At 36.3% G+C, this 19,940-nt stretch overlaps 1 protein-coding gene across 1 annotated transcript in view; it reads left to right on the forward strand.

The window, feature by feature from the left end:
- The first annotated feature begins 1,449 nt into the window (after positions 1–1,449).
- GPR143 (G protein-coupled receptor 143) overlaps positions 1,450–19,940 on the forward strand; it is a 56,337-nt gene continuing 37,846 nt past the window's right edge. Inside the window, exons 1-3 of the mRNA XM_044666976.1 lie at positions 1,450–1,690; positions 4,388–4,497; positions 5,982–6,076. Of these exons, the coding sequence (XP_044522911.1) occupies positions 1,450–1,690; positions 4,388–4,497; positions 5,982–6,076 (446 nt within the window). The remainder of the gene's footprint in view (positions 1,691–4,387; positions 4,498–5,981; positions 6,077–19,940) is intronic.

Below are 19,940 nucleotides of genomic sequence, written 5' to 3' on the forward strand. Positions count from 1 at the left end.
TTTATTGCTGTAGGGCAGGGGTTGGCAAGGTATGGCTCTCCAGCCATATCTGGCTCCACCTCCTGACCAGCCAGTATGGGTAGAGCGCCAGGATGTGCCCCAGGGGGCCCTTCAGCCCTGGCCCCATATTCCAGCGCCTTCCACCTCCATCCTCCTCCTTCCGCAGGCATTTATGGCTCTCACGGCCAAAAAGGTTGCTGACTGTTGCTCTAGGGACTTCACTCCAAAATGTCTATCTGGTTAGAGCCTATAGAGATGAGAGAGAAGTCTAGAGGCTTTTTTTTTAAATTAAGCTTTAAGAAAAGGCCTTGGTGAAAGAGTTCGTAGCTTAGCTTGCCTTAACAAGACAGAAAAGCCCTATCTGCCCATTTACTACCTTTCCTACAATCACTTTGTATCTAGAATTTTGGAGGAATGCTCTTGGTAGTGTATGGGGTGGAAATTGGGGGGACTTTGAAAATTTCAAAGTTTACCCTCCTTTACCATTTATTAACAAAAACATATGACCATGGATGTCAATCATTTAAAATATAAAGCTTTACTGAGAGAGAGAGAGAGAGAGAGAGAGAGAGAGAAGAAAAAGAAGGAGGGGAAGGAGGAGGAGGAGGAGGAGGAGGAGGAGGAGGAGGAGGAGGAGGAGGAGGAGAAGGAAGAGGAGAAGAAGGAGAAGAAGAGAAATGGTGGAGGAGGGGCATTGTCTCAAGGTTGAAGACCCAAGACAGATGCCCAGTAATTCATAGGAAAAGCCCCTTTGTATAGGAACCTGATGAAATCCAGTCTTCCAGAAGGGATTATAACATTTTACAATAGTTCAATAGTTGGAAACAGGGTTGAATAGTTTCACTTTGGCTTTACAATGAACCTATTCAAACTTATTAACATCTTCAAGAAATTGGAGAATAGCTTCACAATGGATACAACAGCAAATCAATATTTTATAGGAATGACCAGGGAGTTGGGGACAGATACAAAGAGGGCAGTGGTTCCCGACTGATTATCTAGGAGAGGCTGAGGAGAGGATCATTCAAGCCATTAGGCTTGACCTTCCTGTTGATACAATAGGAGAGACCTCTTAAGACAAAAGGGTACTCAAGATTGGTACTTAAAATTTAGTCCTTCAGGATCTAAGACCATCAGCCTGGGACTCCTGCCTGGAGTAATTTCCAGGTAGTGAGAATAACACACTAATTTCCCACTTCACACAGTGGCTTCTTTTCAGAAATATTCAGGTGGAAGAAATTTCCCATGGCTCTAGACCATTCCCTTTTGAGGTAGCTTCTGAGAGAGAAAAAAGTCAGCTCCGAGGGGGCATTATCCTGAGCTGCAGCCACCCACATGATCTCTCCTTGCCCAGCCACAGCACATGATCTAATCCCTGAGGCCAGGAGACCTCCCAGATTCTGGACTAAGCAGACGGCGGCTGCAGATCTCTGCACACATCACTTGACAATGGCATCTCCCAGGCTTGAGACCTTCTGTTGCCCCAACCGGGATGCTGCCACACAGCTGGTAATGGATTTCCAGCCCCAGGTGTTTAATGGGGTGTGCCTTGGGAGTGCCTCTTTCAACTTGTTGCTGAGTGTGCTACAGCTCCTTCCCAAGAGGAGCCAGGGGCCCAAGAAGCTCCCCCAAACTTCCTCTGCCACCATCCTGCTCTTCATCTCTGCCTGTGATCTTCTGGGCTGCCTAGGTAAAGAGGGGCCTGGGGGGTTGCCACCTATTGTCAAGAATGAGAGGGTGATCTCAAAGCACAGTCTAAAGGTTGCTTTGAGTTGGTCAAGATGAAGTGGACTAATGACAGTCCTTCACCACTTAATTCTGGATTAAAAGGAGGAAAGTAATTTGGGGGACATGGAGGTGGGTCTGGAAGAACCATGCAAAGACACAAGATCAGCATAGTTTGAATTTATTTTCAAGTTATTTTTCTTATAGGGAGAAATGTGATTTCTAGTATGATTTATAAATGCCTAGCCCTTAGGAGACATTTAATAAGTGCTTGCTGAATGGGATTGACATAATTGCTAAATTATGAACCAGGTGTTGCTGAAAGTGCCTAGAATCAGGAGTCTGTAAGTAAATGCTTTTTGTTGAAAGGAGAGAGTCTGCATGTTTGCCTTGCCCCTTGCTCCATACAAAAGGCAGCATATTCCAGCTACCAACCTCTGGGCCATAAGTGGAACAGTGACCATTTCCTACAGTTCTCTCTATTGATTCTATAACCTTAGGCTTTAGAAATGTCATTGGAAATTTCAAGAGGCTTGTTTAGTAGGGGAAAAAACTGAGGAGCAAAAAGGAGAGAGAGTAGTCACACATACTCAGGATGAAAAGAACAGAATTTAATGGATAGAATTCATTAGATCTAAGTCTTTCGTTGTGATTTTTCTATCCAAATTTTAGAAGAGACACTTAGTTGGAAATGAATTTTTATGCCCTTATATTTCTTAATTAAAAAAAATCTGCTCAAAAGAGATAAAATTTAACACCCTTCCTTATTATGCCTTATTTTGCAGAGGTGTAAGACATGGTTTTAGAACATTGTCATATTGAATTAATGCACTAGATAGTTTTGCTGAACTTTTTTTTATTCATTCATTTTTAGTCTTTGTTTTCAAAAGATAACTTGGGTGGGGAGAGGAGGGATTCATTTGGAAATGAATATGATGAAAAAAACTTTCTATAAAAAATTAAAAATCAAACCAACCATTTCTAAGAGATACCATTTGCATGTCCTTTTAGCTCTAAGAAAGAAAGAGAATTATGTTACCATGATATGGTAGAAAATCCACCAGAGTAGGAGTAAGGAAACTCCTTTGTAATTGTGGGCAGTGACCACTTCGCTAAACCTCGAGCTCTTTGGGTGTAAAATGAGGAAAATGACACAGACCACCTCTCCAATTTGTTGTATCAAATGACAATGAATCTCATTTTCTACTTTTAAACTACTTTAAAAATTACTTTTAAAAGTACAAAGCTCTATAGAGATGGAAGGTTGTGGTATATTTTCCATTTTTTTTTGTTTTCAGACTGAATCTATGATTTTCTTGGTATAGCAAAATCCACCAAGGGTGGATATGTACCTGTCTTGCCCTGCAGAGACCTCTGAGAACTTTTGTCTAGCTGCTTCTTTCTTTCTCTTGATATAATGGTATTGGAAGAGGAATCAAAATACTCCTTATTCCCCAATTTCATTTGCATATTCTTTTTTCCATCACTCTGCAACTTCTTCTTTGTAGTTCTCTCTCTCTAAATTTATCATACAGTCTAGATCTGTTATCTATTGATCCTGGAAATTATTCTCCCCTTTTCCCCCCCAAGAAATTCAGGATATACTTCACACTATTCTTCTTTTCTCCAACTCCTGCCCTTACAAATAACACATACACATTGAGATTCTTCTAATAATCTAAATTCCCAATCCTTCAATTTCCTCAGTTACAATGATCATCCTCACTCTTAATCTTGATATTCTTGTAAAGGGATTTAAAGGGGTCAATACACAGTATTGACTCCAAGATGGAAGGTAAGGGTTTAAAAAAAATAGCAATAATTCATTATTTTGTGACCTGTCTTTTATTGTTCATGTTACCCATTTAATATGCAATAATAATATAGTTGTAAACAATTTAATGCATTATCTAATGAAGTAGGGCAATAAATTCAGTTTTTAGAAACATATGAGAAGGGATAGCTCAGTGGCTCAGTGGATTGAGAGCCAAGCCTAGAGATGGAAAGTCCTGTCTGATGGCTTCAGCTACTTTCTAACTGTGTGACCCTGGACAAGTTACTTAACTCCCCATTGCCTAGTCCTTACTACTCTTCTGCTTAAGAACCAATATAGTTTATTGATTCTAAGACAGAAAGTAAGGGTTAAAAAAAGAAAAGAAATATATGAAGAAAGTAATGAAGACAGTATTTTAGAAAAAATTTTAAAGAACACTTAAAAGACAACATTGGCACAATATTTTTACCAATAAATATAGGTAATCAATTTAGGAGATTATATTTAAAAATTAAATAATAGTTTTTAGAACATCAGACGTATTTTTTCTTTAACAGATTTTTTTCATAGGAAATTCTTAACACAGAGATTGAAAATGCATACATTTTTAGTAGCAAATCAAGACACTGATGAGAGAAGCAAAAATGGCTTCTTTGCCTTTATTCTAAAATAGGTTAAGATACTTTGAAGCTAAGGTTCTGCCAGATTAAGAGATATTCCCTAGCTATTGCATTCTGCTTGTGTGTGTGTGTGTGTGTGTGTGTGTGTGTGTGTGTGTGTGTCTGTCCTTGTTTTCTCTCTGGATATACCCTTGAAACATAGCTACATGTAAGCTTGCAAATTTAATTGGAATTACAGACTTAGAAGGTCAGTTCATTCTTCCCTTAGGTATCATATTCAGGTCTACAGTGTGGTTAGGATTTCCAGATTTCATTGGAAATATCTCAGTGGTGAATGGAACAGATGTGTGGCCTGCTGCTTTCTGTGTAGGGAGTGCGGTAAGTACCATCTGCATATTTCTCTCATTGTTCTCAATTCCCTTCTCCTGCCTTTTACCTTATTTTCTACTTCCTGCTACCTCACGTGGCCCCACGAGCACACATATGCCTACACACACACATTCACACTCACGTGATAAAGAATATAATGGAAACCACAAGTATAAGACAGGAGTATATTTGAAAGATGATATCTTTATTCTAAATGCAATTCATTCATTATCATCAAAATATATCTTGACCCAATGCGTTGGTGTTTCATTGCATCTGTGATCTCATCCACATAGGTATTTGCTTCAGTGATGCACCTAACAATCCATACCTTCTCATTTCGAGTTCTTCTCCATGTCCTTTCATAAAGTCGTCCATGGAGACATGGAGACAGTAAGCACACAATATGTTGAGGACTTTTATCTAGAGTTTTTCATATTATGGCAACTCTTGAGATGAATAAAACAAAGCTCTTGTGCTGTCAGTTAATGGGGAGTAACCAGAAACGAGGAAGCATGGTTTAGTGGATAACCTTGGAGGCAAGAAAATCAAGCCGTGTCTCTGATGGTCCTAGTTGGATAACCATGGACAAGTGACCTAACCTCCCTGTGTTCTGGACAGCTAAGACTATAAAAGTTCCAGAGGAGCTGCTGATAGGCATCAGTGGAGGGAGCATCTTTACTGGAAGTTCTCTGAACCAATAAAATTACATGTACAGATGATATCCCTCAATAGATTAAAAGAGGGGCCAGCTTGGTGGGTCAGTGGATAGAGAACCAGACCTGGAGATGCGAGGTCTTGGGTCCAGATCTGCCCTCCAACAATTCCTAGCTGTGTGCCCATGGGTGAGTTGTTTAACCCTTGTTACCTAGCTCTTGCCATTCTTCTGCCTTAGAACCAATACACAGTATTCATTCTAAGACAGGTAAGAATTTTTTTTTAAAAAGATTTAAAGAGAGGGAAATTATTTTGGTTCTGTTTTCACCTAGCAAAAGAGCCTCTTGCCCACTCTTCCCTTTCTCATTGCCTGCCCCCAAAACTTTTCTTAGTTATAATTGAATAAATATTTTACCTCATACTAGGGAGATACTGGTATTGGTATTTTTTTAAACAATTCTTTTCCATCAAGGTTGAGATATGTTTCGTAACCATTTCTCCATTAATCAGATTGAAGAGAAAGAAGCTACAATTTGTAAACTCCTGGGCAATCCTGCCATGGTTTAAAATCAGCACTTTTCCCACTCTGTATAAAAGTGTTAAAGGAAACAAAGCTAGTTAAACACATCCAGTTGAGCAGAGGGAACAATGTATCACAAGACAAATATCCTTCTTTCGCTGCAAAAACTACAGCCACATGTCTGACTGAATGCATTCATGTGTTGAATTAATAACGTCAAAGGAAGTGGATTTCTAATGTTTCATTTCACGGATGGCTTGGGAATTTGGTGAATGTTTCCAAGCAGTTGATGTATGCTTTTCCTTCTCTTATGTAGATGTGGATCCAGCTGTTATATAGTGCCTGCTTCTGGTGGTTATTTTGCTATGCTGTAGATGCCTATTTGGTGATAAGAAGATCTGCAGGATTAAGGTATTAACAGAGAAAATAAAAAACTGAATTTGTCATTAAAAATTCATTTAATTGTTGTTGGAAAATTTTTTTTAAATACACTTATTTTAAGAGGGCTTTATTACAAAAACCATTTTGTATAAGAGAAGAGAAAGTCCTGTATTTTAGAGTCAGAGGTCTGGGTTCAAATTCTGATTCTATTGCTTATTAGCTGTGAGATCTTGAGAAAGTAATTTAGTTTTTATGATGCTCAGTATCCTTGTCTATTAAATGAGGAGATTTGACTAGATGAACTCAAAGGTCCCATCAGTTCTAAATCTTACTACAAGTCTACAAATCTCTTTAACTTCAGATGTTTTCTAAGAGTGGTCAATAAATACTTGATGATTGATAGACATCAATCAACATGCTTGGTAACATTTTATATATTGCATTAGATCTGAGAAGAAGAAAAAACTACCAGATGAAAGTACCTAAGATTATATATTTAAGATACATAACATATAAAATTAAAACTTTATTAAAATGATAAAATGTAGATTCAAACAATGGCAAGTAGGTGGCTCAGTAGACAGAATGCTGCTCGTGGAATCAGGAAGATCTGAGTTCAACTCATGACTCAGATACTTACTAACTGTGTGACCCTGAGCAAGTCACTTTATCTTGTTTGTCTTGGTTTCCTTTGTAAAATGAACTGAAGAAGGAAATGGCAATCACTCTTTTAATAAAAAAACAAAAAAGCATTCATACCATTAACTCTAATCATCCACATGAGATTCTTAAAAAAGTAAATGAAAAATGCATGTTGCTCAGATTGCAGTAGGCTACTAGATAAAGAACTCATTAAGGTTTTAAAAATAGATTTTCATTAATATTTTTTGTTAACACATCATCTGCCTTTCATCCTACATTCTTCTCTTTCCTCCTAGAAAGTCATATCTTAGGACAAATACTTTTTTAAAAAACATTTATTAATATTTATTTTTTAGAAAAGTTAACATGGTTACATGCTTTATGCTCTTACTTTCCCCTTCATCCCCCCTCCCCCCCTCCCATGGCCGATATGCATTTCTACTGGTTTTAACATGTGTCATTGATCAAAACCTATTTCCAAATTGTTGATAGTTGCATTGGTGTGGTAGTTTCGAGTCTACATCCCCAATCATGTCCGCCTCAACCCACAGTTGTTTTTCTTCTATGTTTCCTCTCCTGCAGTCCTTCCTCTGAATGTGGGTAGCATTCTTTACCATAAATCCCTCAGAGCTGTCTTGTGTCATTGCATTGCTGCTGGTATAGAAGTCCATTACATTCGATTTTACCACAGTGTATCAGTCTCTGTGTGCAATGTTCTTCTGGTTCTGCTCCTTTCGCTCTGCATCAATTCCTGGAGGTCTTTCCAGTTCACATGGAATTCCTTTTAGCACAATAGTATTCCTTTTAGCACAATAGTATTCCATCACCAGCATATACCATAATTTGTTCAGCCATTCCCCAATTGAAGGACATACCCTCCTTTTCCAGTTTTTTGCCACCACAAAAAGCGCAGCTATAAATATTTTTGTGCAAGTCTGTTTATGATCTCTTTGGGGTACAGACCCAACAATGGTATGGCTGGATCAAAGGGAAGGCATTCTTTTATAGCCCTTTGAGCATAGTTCCAAATTGCCATCCAGAATGGTTGGATCAGTTCACAACTCCACCAGCAGTGCAATAACGTCCCAGTTTTGCCACATCCCCTCCAACATTCATTACTCTCCCCTTCTTTCATTTTAGCCAATCTGCTAGGACAAATACTTTTTTAAACAATAAATTAATTTATGTTACATTTTAAGTTCTGAGCTATCTCCCTCCCCTATATACATATATATATATGTGTATCTATCTATCTATCTATCTATCTATCTATCTATCTATCTATCTATCTATATATATCTGTGTGTGTGTATATACACACACATACACACACACACACACACATACACACACACACACACACACACAAAACCATACTATGGGGGCAGCTGGGTAGCTCAGTGGATATTGAGAGCCAGGCCTAGAGACGGGAGATCCTAGGTTCAAATCTGGCCTCAGACACTTCCCAGCTGTGTGACCCTGGGCAAGTCACTTGACCCCCATTGCCTACCATTACCACTCTTCCGCCAAGGAACTAATACACAGAAGTTAAGGGTTTAAAAAATATAAAACAAAACAACACCAAAAAAAAAACAACATACTATGCATACCTCTATTTATCAATTCTTTCTCTGGCAGAGTTATTCTTTGAACAATATTGTATTTGCTATAAACAACTTTCTCTTTGTTCTGCTCATTCCATTCTTTATTTTTTCATGCAAGGCTTTCCATGTTTTTCTCAAATCAATCTACTCATCATTTCTTATAGCATAGTAGTATTCCATCACAATCATTTATCACAACTTGTTTAGCTTTTCCTCAATTGATGGGCATTCCCTCAATTTCTAGTTCTTTTTTTTTTTTTATTACAAAGAGAACTGCTATAAATATTTTAGAATATATAGTTCTTTTCCTTTTTCCCTGATCATCTTGGAAAACGGACATAATAATAGTATTGTTGGGTTAAAGATATAATTCTTTAGACATAATTCTAATTCACTCTCCAAAATGACTGGATGAGTTTATAGTTTTACAACAGCATATTAGTGTCCCAATTTTTCCACATTCCCTTCAATATTTGTCATTTTCCCTTCTATTATTTTATTTCTTAAAAATTTAAATCCTTACCTTCTGTCTTTGAATTGATACTAGATATTGATTTCAAGGCAAGAAGGCTGTAAAGGGATAGGTAATTTGGGGTTAAGTGTCTTGCCTAGGGTTACACAACTGGGCAATGTCTGAGGGCAGATTTGAACTCATGACCTCCTGTCTGTAGTCCTGAAACCTTATACATTGAATCACCTAAGTGTCCCACCTTTCTATCATTTTAGCCAATCTGATAGATATGAGATGATATCTCAGAGATGTTTTAATTTTTATTTCTCTAATAATGATTTAGAGCATTTTTTCCATAGGATTACATATAGCTTTTATTTCTTTATCCCAAAACTGTCTGTTCACATATTTTCACCATTTATTAACTGGGGAATGATTCATATCCTTATAAATTTTGACAGTTCTCTCTGTATATGAGTTATGAGACCTTTATCCAAAAAATTACCTATAAAAGTTCTACCCCCAATTTTCTGCTTTCCTTCTCATTTTGGTTATATTGGTTTTATTTGTACAACTCCTTTTAAAATTTAATATAATCAAAATTATTCATTTTATATCTCACAATAGTCTATCTTTTGTTTATTTAGAAATTCTTCCCCTATCCATATGGTCTGATAGGTGACATATTTCAAGTTCTAATTTACTTTTACCTCCCTTTTTCTTTAGGTCATGTATTTATTTTGACTTTATCTTGGTAAATGGTATAAGATACTAGTCTATACCTAGTTTCTGACAGACTGCCTTCCACTTTTTCTAGTGAATTCTTATCCCAAAAGCTTAAATCTTTACATTTGCCAAACATAAGGTTACGATAATCATGTACTACTGTTTATTATGTCTTTTTTGTTCCATTGAACTACCTTTCTATTTCTTAATCAGTACCAAATAGTTTTGATTACCATCTAATAATACAGTTTGTGATCTCGTGCTACCAGACTTCCTTCCCTGACATTTCTTTTCATTAATTCCTTTGATATTCTTGACTTTTTGTTCTTCCAAATTAATTTTATTTTTTTCTAGCTCAAGAAAAAAATCTTTTGTTAATTCATTGATATAGCATTGAATAGATATATTTATGTAGGTAGTATATTTATTTTCATAATATTGGCTCTATCTGGGGGACAATTAATATTTCTCCAATTATTTAAATCTGACTTTATTTCTATTTTTTAAAAGTATTTAATAATTATGTTCATGTAATTCCTAGGGTTTTCTTAGAATATATACTTCCAGGCACAAAATGTGCCATTGTCTATGATCATTTATTTATTTATTTGTTTGTTTATTTATTTATATTTTGAATGTTTTCCTATAGTTACATGTTTCATGTTCTTTCCCTTTCCTCCAAACCCCCCATGTCCTGTAGCCAACGCACAATTTCACTGGGTTGTTACATGTATCATTGATTAAGACCTAATTCCTATTATTGACTATAAGACTAGAGTTATTGTTTAGTGTCTTCATCCCCAATAATATCCCCATCAGCCCATGCATTCAAACAGTTGTTTTTCTTGTCTATGATTATTTTAAATTATCTATCTCTTATTATCCTTGTAGGGCTTTGTTGGTGATAGATAAATGCTGATGATTTATGTGGGTTTATTTATATCCTGCTATTTTGCTAAAATTATTAGTTGTTTTAACTAACTTTTTAGTTCAATCTTTAGGATTTCAAAAGTTCAATAGGGCCTCCTTACCCATGGTTTGCATTTCCACAGTTTCAATTATCTTCCTGTGGCAGTGGCATCTTCTCCAATCTACTTCCACTTCCACTTTCACTTTGTGTGTGTGTGTGTGTGTGTGTATGTGTAGGGCCATAGAACATGAGCCTAGGGTCAAGAACAGGGAGGGGGAGCACATATATTTGGGGCTCAGCTGGTTCTCTTATATTTTCAGTTTCAACCATCCATTTGGATATATTTATTCAAATAATCAGATTTAAATAATTGGAGAAATATTCATTCTTTTTGGATGGGCAGATCCAATATGATAAATATGAATATTCCACCTACACTAATCTGTTTATTCAACACTATCTCAGTTAATTAACAAAACATTATTTTCTTGAGCTAGGAAAAAATAAAAATGTAGAAAAACAAAAGGCCAAGAATATCAAGGGAATTAATTAAAAGAAATGTCTTGGAACATAAACTCATGTATCATTTATCATCATATTATCTGCAAAAAGAGATAATTTTATTACTTCATTGCCCATCCTGATTCCCTCAATTTCTTATTGCAATATTTAGTATTTCTGGTGATAATGAGCAACCCTTTTCACTCCTGATCTTATCTGAGAAGACGTCTAACTTTTCCCCATTATGATTAATGCTTGCTGATGGTTGTAGGTAGATGCTTCTTATCATTCTACTTATTTATTTATTTTGACAAAATCATGATTTTTTTTACCTATTACTTTTTTACTAATAGTGAAGAATTTTTTGCATAGCCTTAATGATCCATAGAAAGACTAAGTGTTAGGAAGACACAGTTTCCATCCTGCCTCTTATAAATTCAGTTTTTTAACTTAAAAATTTTTTTTCTGATTATTCATAGAAACAATTTTTGTCAATTGTTTTCTGACATTTCATGATTCAAATTCTCTTTCTTCCTCTTCTCTCCCCCAATGTGATAATTATATTTATATATAATTATAAGAAATTATATAATGATATAGGTTATACCAATTAGAAAATGACAAATTTGACTACATTCTCTATACATTTGAGAAATTAGTCCTTTATCAGACATACTTGCTGCAAAAAATTTTCCCAGCTTTCTGTTTTACTTCTAATCTTGTTTGCATTTGTTTTGTTTGTACCAAAGACATTTAATTTAATATAAATAAAATCATCCATTTTACATTTTGTAATGCTCTCTTTCTCTGATTTGGTCCTAAATTGTTCCTTTATCCATAGATCTGATAGGCAGACTACTTTATGCTTCTCTAATTTATATACGGTAACACCCTTCATATTTAGATGATGTACCCCATGTTGACCTTGTCTTAGTATATAGTGTGAGACATTAGTCTGTTCCCAATCTCTGTCATATCATTTTCTAGTTTTCCTAATAGTTTTTGCCAAACAGTGAATTCTTGTCCCAAAAGGTTAAATCTTTTAATTTATCAAGTCAATTACTCTAGTCATTTATTACTAAATTTTGTGAGCTAATCTATTCCACTCATCTACTATTCTATTTCTTAGCCTGTTGCAGATTGTTTTGATGATTATTGCTTTGTAATACAGTTTGCTATCTGGTACTCCTGGGCCAAGACTGATTGGATTACCAAGAAAAAGGGGATGCAAACTAAAGTTAAATTCTCTTAATGCCATTAATTTGTTCAGTCTTTCTTTAACTTAAGGAGAATGACTTTGTTTCTAGTTCTTTGCTACAATAAAAGTCTGCTATTCATATTTTTGTTCACGTGGGTCCTTTTCCTTTTCTTTCATACTCTTTGGGATTTAAGTCTAGTAATGATGTATTCACAGGGTATACATGTTTGTTGACTTAGGGGATATAGTTCCAAATTTTTTTGGGGCTATTTTTGACACTGAGGATTTGGGGGTAGAATCTTAGAATTGTTATAATTTTTAACTTTTTATTATTTTTCATTTGAAGCATTTTCATGAGTATTTCATGGTTGTTAACAATTTTTATTTCTTTTGATAATTTCTTGTTGCTATCTATTGGTCATTTTTCAATTGAGGAATGTTTCTTTTTATGTGTTTGCATCAATTTCCTAAATATATTGTACACTAAACCTTTATCAGAGAAATTTGTTGCAAAGGTTTTTTCCAAGTTCATTGCTTCCTTTCTAATTTTCATTATTGATTTTATTTGTGTAAAACTTTTTTTTAATCTTATGTATTTTACAAATGCCCATTTTATCTTCTGCGAATCCTTTTTCTCCCTTGCTTGGTTAAGAACTCTTCTGCTGTCCATAATTAAGATAGGTGTTGCCTTCTTTGCTTCTGTAATTTGTGATTAAACCTTTTATGTCTAAAATCCTTTGTCCATTTGGAATTTGTTGTGGTACATAGTATAAAATATAAGTCTGAATCTAATTTCTAACTAACTGCATTCTAGTTTTCCTTGCATATTTGGTCAATGAGTAAGTTGTGACTCCAATATTTAAAATGTTTAGGTTTATTAAAAATTTTGTTAATATATTTATTTACTGTTTTTTATGTATTTAATCCATTGAATGTATCACCTTTTTTATTTTTATTTAACCAATAGTAGATAGTTTTTGAGATTACTGCTTTGTCAAAAAGTTCAAGACCTAGAACGTCTAGGTCTCCTTCTTTTCCACTTTCCCCCTATTATTTCCCTTGAGAATTCTTAAACTTTTGTTCCTCCAGGTGGATTTTATGATTTTTTCTTGATTCTAGGAAGCAATTATTTGGTAATTTGTTTGATATGGCCCTGGACCTATAAATTACAGCTAGATTGAAATTAATATGAGTCCAAATGATGTGAAATTCATTTTAGTGTGAATTGTATAATGATAACTGTTTAAATTTAATGAGTCAAGATTAAGTTCATGTGATGTATATGAACTAGTGGAAGATCTTAACATCATCAGTCCCCATTGTATTTGCTTAGCATCACATGTATATGTGATGCACAGCTAAATACCATATTGCCAATAGTGAGTTCAGTGTGTTTTTTTTAAGAGTCCTTCAGAGAATGGACAAAAGCAAGAATACTTCAGTGGAAATGCTACCAGCCCCCCAAAAGAGTAATACATTAGATATTCTATATCAAACAAATATTTGATGTAATTAAGTATTATAAATGTGGTCACAATAATTCTAAAGTAAGATAAGATGTTGGAATCACTGAACATGTTGGTAGGGAATAGTATAAGAAAAAGGTTCTGCTTGGTCTTGGTAAACCATCTTCAGATGATAGGGATGCAAGAAGAAGATAAATGCTTACAAGCCCGTGGGAAGTCTCCTAGGGGCAGAGGGACAAGTTTGACAGCATCAAAAGGCTCCCAGCCAACTTCTCACCATCCTGGTAGTCTGGGTGGTGGGCTTGAGAAGAAACAAAGGTATATCCTTTTCATACTATTGAAGTTCTTGGCTTTTAAATCAGAGGTTAAGAATTAAGATGCAAAGATCTCCAAAGACTAACCTATCTCACTCAGGGGAAATATTTTTTGTTTCTCACTCCTCTCGCCAACAAAATTCACTTGTATTCCTGAGCATGAAGGAAGAGGCAGAAATAAAATAACTAACCTGTTTTCAAACTAAAAGAGCATTGAGGGAACTGCTTTTCTAGGAAAAGTTGAGTGTGGTTGGAGAAAATATCTAGAAATGATTCACTATTGCCTCTCCAAAAACTGACTACAAAATTGTCAATCATAAGAAAGCTTTAATTCTCTTAAGTCCATATGTATTACTTATAAGAATAAAGCATTAGAAAAAACAAGAGGGTTACAAAAACTATAATATGGGTCCAGAAGCAGAGAAATAGTAATATGTGGACAAAGCTTCCAAGAGAAAACTTGATAGATGTGTGATGTAATTCTATGTAGCTACTAAAAATAAGCATGGCTTGTGAAGATGCAAAAATATTTGTGTATATCCATCAATAAGAAAAAATAAGTTTGAGTAATGGTAGAATGTTTAATATTCATTAGGTGTTTCTTCCCCCGCCCAGTTTCTATTCCCTTTTATTTGAATTCTATATTGTCCTTTCATTTGAAAATCCTTGGTTTTCCTTTAATCCATCCTGTTTTCAGTTTTAGTTGGAGCTCATAAGAGTTTTTAAGTTCTAATTAGGTGGAGTATCTAATATTTACCAGAAGAATCTGCTAGATTCTAGGACCTCTGCCAGAAAATGTGATAGAAGCCTAGACAGAAGTTCTATATTTTAATGTGAGGAAGGGAAAAAAAAATATCCTCAAAAAATCTCCACCAAGTTCTGAATGTGCTTGAATCATTTATGTATACAGAAGTTATATTGGGCCATATCCTCAGTTAACTTGGAGAAACTAGGGGAAAGGGGAAAATGATATTGTTGGGCAGTAAATAACACAAAATCACTTCTAATAGCCCTAAATTTCCTATGTTAAATGCTAACTAATCTATTAACAACAATATATTAAGTACCTTCACTGTGTCCAGCATTCTGCTAAAATTCCAGAGATACAAAGATAAAAATAGAATATTGAATAACCAAAAAAGAAAAGACTAGTCCCTTACTTCATCCCAAACACTCAGAAATCTCATTATCATCTGTTCAAATTCAGTGCCCCAAGTGAGCCAGTTGTCATACTGTCAGTCATTTCTTCATCTTCAATTCCCATTTATGAACATTTTCGAGGTCTGAAATGGCTTTGATTTCCTAAAGCAGGTTAAAACAAAGAGAGCTCTTTTAAAAAATTTGTTCTCTAATATCATCAGTGAGTGGTAATATAGCAAATTGTGTAGAATTCTAGACTGGGAATCAGGAATTCAAGTAAACTCAAAACATATTTATTTAGCACCTACTATTTGCAAGGTACTGTTCTGGGCACTAAAGCATACAATGACAAAAAACAATGCATTTTCCCTCCAGTACTTAGATGGGGGTGGGGGTGGGAAGGGACTAGGAAGAGAGTGAATAAAAACATCTACAAGTAAATACAGAGTACATATAAGGTTATACAAAATAATTTCAAAATATAATAATGGAGAAGTGGTATATGTTAGGAATTCTACAAGATGGAGTTGAGAGGGATTACATTCTAGACCGGCAAAGGCAGAATGGGAGATAGATATAATTTTGCATTTGGCAAATAGCTAGAATACTGGTCCAAGTAGTCTGGAGAATGTATGAAGGGAAGTGATATGAAATGAGACCAGCAAGGTAGGTGGTAACTAGGTTGTGAAAAACCATAAATGCCAGGAAGCAGAGTTTGTGTTTTTGAACAAGAGATTGCAGAATCAGATCTGTACTTTAGGTATATCAATTACTATGGAGTAGATTGGCCAGCTGGGGAGACCACTGACAGGAAGACAAAGAAGAAGGCTATTGTAATAGCCTAATTTAGAGATAATGAGACTATCAAGTGGGGGGGGGGCAGTTGTGAGATTAAAGAGAAAGGGACAATTATGAGAGATTTTTCAAAATACAATTGACCAAGAGATAAAAGAAGGCCCTGAACAGAATCTAGAAAGCCAGCTATCTTTAGTTGGTGGAAAGAGGATGAAGAGGAAGATTCAGAAAAGGTGACTGAATAGGAACAGTCTTAACCAAGAGGGAATAAAGCTTTGTAGGCCAAGGGAGGAAAGACTATTTAGGAAAAAGAGGTGATTGACAAGTGTCATAAGCTTGGGAAAGGGTAAAATGTGGCCTAAGGCAAGATCATTGGATTTAGCGTTAAAGGAATACTGGTGGGAGAGCAAGGTAGCACAGTGGAGTCAGAAGCTCCTGGGTTGAAATGTGACCTCAGAGAGTTCCTAGCTTTGTGATCCTGGACTTAACTCCATTTGTTTAGCCCTTGCCCTCTGTCTTAGATTTATTTCATAAAACAGAAATTAAGGGGTTAAAAAAAAAAAGAATATTGGTAACCTTGACTGGAACAGTTTTTGTATAGTGAGGAAGCCAGGTCCATGAGTCTGAGAACTCATTGGGGGAAATGGAAAAAGTCAGCAACCCTTTCAAGGAGTTTGGCTGTAAAAGACTACCCCTGTTCTCGCTTCAATTTCCTCACTTTCAAATCTTGACCCTATAGTCCAAATTATACTATCCTCTCCTCTTTAAGCCTATACTCTCTTGTCATATCTCAGTCCTTTTGGAGTTGATTGAAACTGACTGAGTCCATTACATTTCATCTTAACTGGCCCCTTGTTGCAGTAAGCCAATCCTTTTTCTCTTCCTCAGTGGACAGTTCCACTTCCTACAATGATCATTCTAAACTTTTTCTTTTCTTCCTGTAAGAGGGAAAATCTAGGTATTTATAGATATATATTTAAAGTGTCGCCGCCAGGAATCAACAATTCAGGTTGATTCCGTAATTAAATCAGACCCAAGTCAGCAGCGGGTTGAGGCAAGTTTATTTACAATCAGGAAGGTAAAGTATAGGAATAAAGAGAAAGGAAGAAGCTAGTCCAGGCCAAAGGCCTGGACGGAGAGAGAAGGTTAAAAGGCTAAATAAATGAAGCTGTAAGCCACAAGGCCCAGCAACCAGATAGGCTGGCGCCTGCTTGGGTAGAGGTTAGAAGTGGCCCAGTCAGGCCAAGGAAGTCAGCCTAACTTACCCACGTGACAATACAGAGTGGAAGCGTTCTGTGGTCTCAGGAGATCCTTCAGCACCAGGTTCAGAGCAAACTGCCTCCACAGGAAGTAACTAACTTACTTAAAGAGATAGTGTCTTTCGTCACTTCCCATGGGTCCACCTCTAATTCAAGTGGACAAATGGCAGTCCCTTATTCTTGATTTGTTACTTGTTGTTACGTGTGGGTAACTCGTCTCCCCTCCTCACTAAGCAAGGTGAGAGTGATAATTTCTATGCCTAGGATGGGTAGATTTTTGACTATGAATGGGCTAGAGTTAATTCCATTTACACATTCCTGTGTCAGATGAGATTCAATGTATAATTCTCATAGTAGTATTTGGCTTGTAACTCCAGTTTTCAAGACCCCTTAATATTATTGTCCCTTAGAATAAAATTGTCCCCCTCCTAAAATTTTAGTTTTCCTGACCTCTTTTCAAAAACCTTGAGAAGAACTTATTTGTAGTCTGGGAAGCTTGCCAACTCTAGGAAAAGGATGAGATAAGCCAAAGAAGGAAGAGACAGGAAGTTTCAAATGTAACTTTTCTTACTGTCCCTAGAAAAGACCACCTGAATCATATCACAGGTTCTTGGGGAGGTTATGTAATATTGAAAATCATGTACTCAAGATTGTGAACATCACAGCCTGAGGGCCGCCTCCCCACCCCGCTTCTACAGGGCTAGTAAAGAGGTTGGAGAGAATCTTATGTTGATATTATTGTAAAAAGTCTGTCCTTGAATGTAGACAGAAAGGACATTTTTTTTCCCCTAGCAAGCAGCTTGTGTGGATAAAATCCCTTTTCCTTCTCTCCCCCACTTCCCCATTGTTTTTTCCAAATAGAGCTACATCTGTCTTTGCATTCTATATGGCCACACTCTCTACTTATTTAGAGAGATTAAGATCTTCCAGATCCTCACTCCACACAGATGGTTCCCTGACCTGGAAACTTGACCACTAGAGAGTGCCTCAGTTTACCTATATGAATAATAGGTGAATTAAGGCCTCTCATTCACTTCTAAAGGACTGAGTAACAAAAGATTAGAGAGAATGGTGGAAAGAGAACAAGGCAGATGACTGAAGGCCAGCAGCAATCCAGAATCAAAGACAGAGAACAACAGAAGAATTTGTTTAAGTGAATATCAATAGGGATCTTGATGGGGGAGGTGCATTTCTCTCTAAGAGTGTGTGTGTGTCTGTGGCTTTGAGAGAAGAATAAAAGAAAGAACAAGAGAAAAAGTCTAATGGAAGAAGGGAAAAAGAAGTCGTGCCTTCAGGATATAAGTTGTGTCCCAGTTTCCTCTATTTATATGAAGTAGGTTGTACAGGCAAGTGGTGTGCCTAGACAAGACTTAAGGGAAGTCTGAGATATTCGGGTGTAAATAGAGGACCTCTTAGTCCCGGGTATTTGAGCTGACAACTCAGGTGATCTTTGGCTCTTGGTAACAGTGTTAGTCTGTGAGGAACAAAAATAGGGAAGAGGGTTAAAGACTTGAATCCTGGAGAACAATAAGATTCTTTCTGTGTAGGGAAAGTCACAAGAGAGTGAAGAGAGGAAAGATAAAGCTACTAGGCAGTTTGCCAAGATTACCAGAGAAATTTAGATATAGAGAGAAACATGGGGCAAAAATTCTCTATATCAAGAAGGGACACAAGCAGTCCTTGCCAAATAAGAATGAACAGAGTAGAAGAGATATAGCTAGAATACCGAGGGATAGCCCATTGGAAATCAAGATGAAATCTTGGAATAAATCCTCCTGCATTGCAAATTTTGACAGAAAGACTTTGTTCTGTTACATTTTGTTGTTTTCAATGGTCTAGGTTAGATACTTGAACCCATACCCTATGACCAAGATTTGGATCGAATGAAGATTCAGCGTGGAAAAGCTTGTATTTGACCATAAGCAGGAGATGGATTAGAAATGATGAGGAAAAAACATATGCAACTCTTTGACTTCTGAAGGTAGAAATGTTTGTACTTAGGAGAAGGACAAAGGAAAATAAAGCAGCAGTGGCAACAACTGTGGGGAAAGAGAGGGAAAAGAGGAATAAGTCTGAATCATTAGAAAAGGGAGAGAAGACTTGGGACTCATTCAAGTCTCTCCTGCCTCCATGTTTAGCTCCTTCTTCTCCTCCTCCTCCTGCTCCCCAGGCACCATCTGCTTTTATTCCTCCTGTCCCTTCTATACCAGCACCTGCAGCTCTACCAGAGCTGGTACCATTAACTCCTATCACACTTACAGTTCTATCAACTCCTCCATTGCCTCAGTCTGATACAGCAGCAATTACTCTGCCAGACCTTTATGGATATGTGAACAGATATATTAAGAGATCATTAGAAGATCAGATGAATCTTCTTTTGGAAGGACTTACCAAGCAATATCCACTCAGAGAAATGCCATTAGGGCAAGATCTAGGATACATTAGTGCCTCTGAAGTTAGGAACTTCAAAAAGGACATGAAAAATCTGGTGGAAGATCCTGTGGGAATTGCTGAGCAAGTGGATCAATTTTTAGGGTCAAATTTGTATTCCTGGTCAGCACTGATGGCATTTTTTGTTTTATTTTTATTTATTTTTAATTTTTATTTTAAATATTTTCCCATAGTTACATATTTCATGTTCTTTCCCTCTCCCCAAACCCTCCTATCCCCCCTTAGCTGACACACAATTTCACTGGGTTTTACATGTATCATTGATCAAGACCTAATTCCATATTATTGATAGTTGAACTAGAGTTATCCTTTAGTGTCTACATCCCCAATAATATCCCCAGCTGATGGCAATTTTGAAACAATTATTCACTGAGGAGGAACAAGGACAGATTAGAAGGGCAACTATTCAAGCATGGTATAGGGTACATCCTGAAGAA

This window comes from Gracilinanus agilis, chromosome 3, assembly GCF_016433145.1.
Source record: "Gracilinanus agilis isolate LMUSP501 chromosome 3, AgileGrace, whole genome shotgun sequence".
Lineage (NCBI taxonomy): Eukaryota > Metazoa > Chordata > Mammalia > Didelphimorphia > Didelphidae > Gracilinanus > Gracilinanus agilis.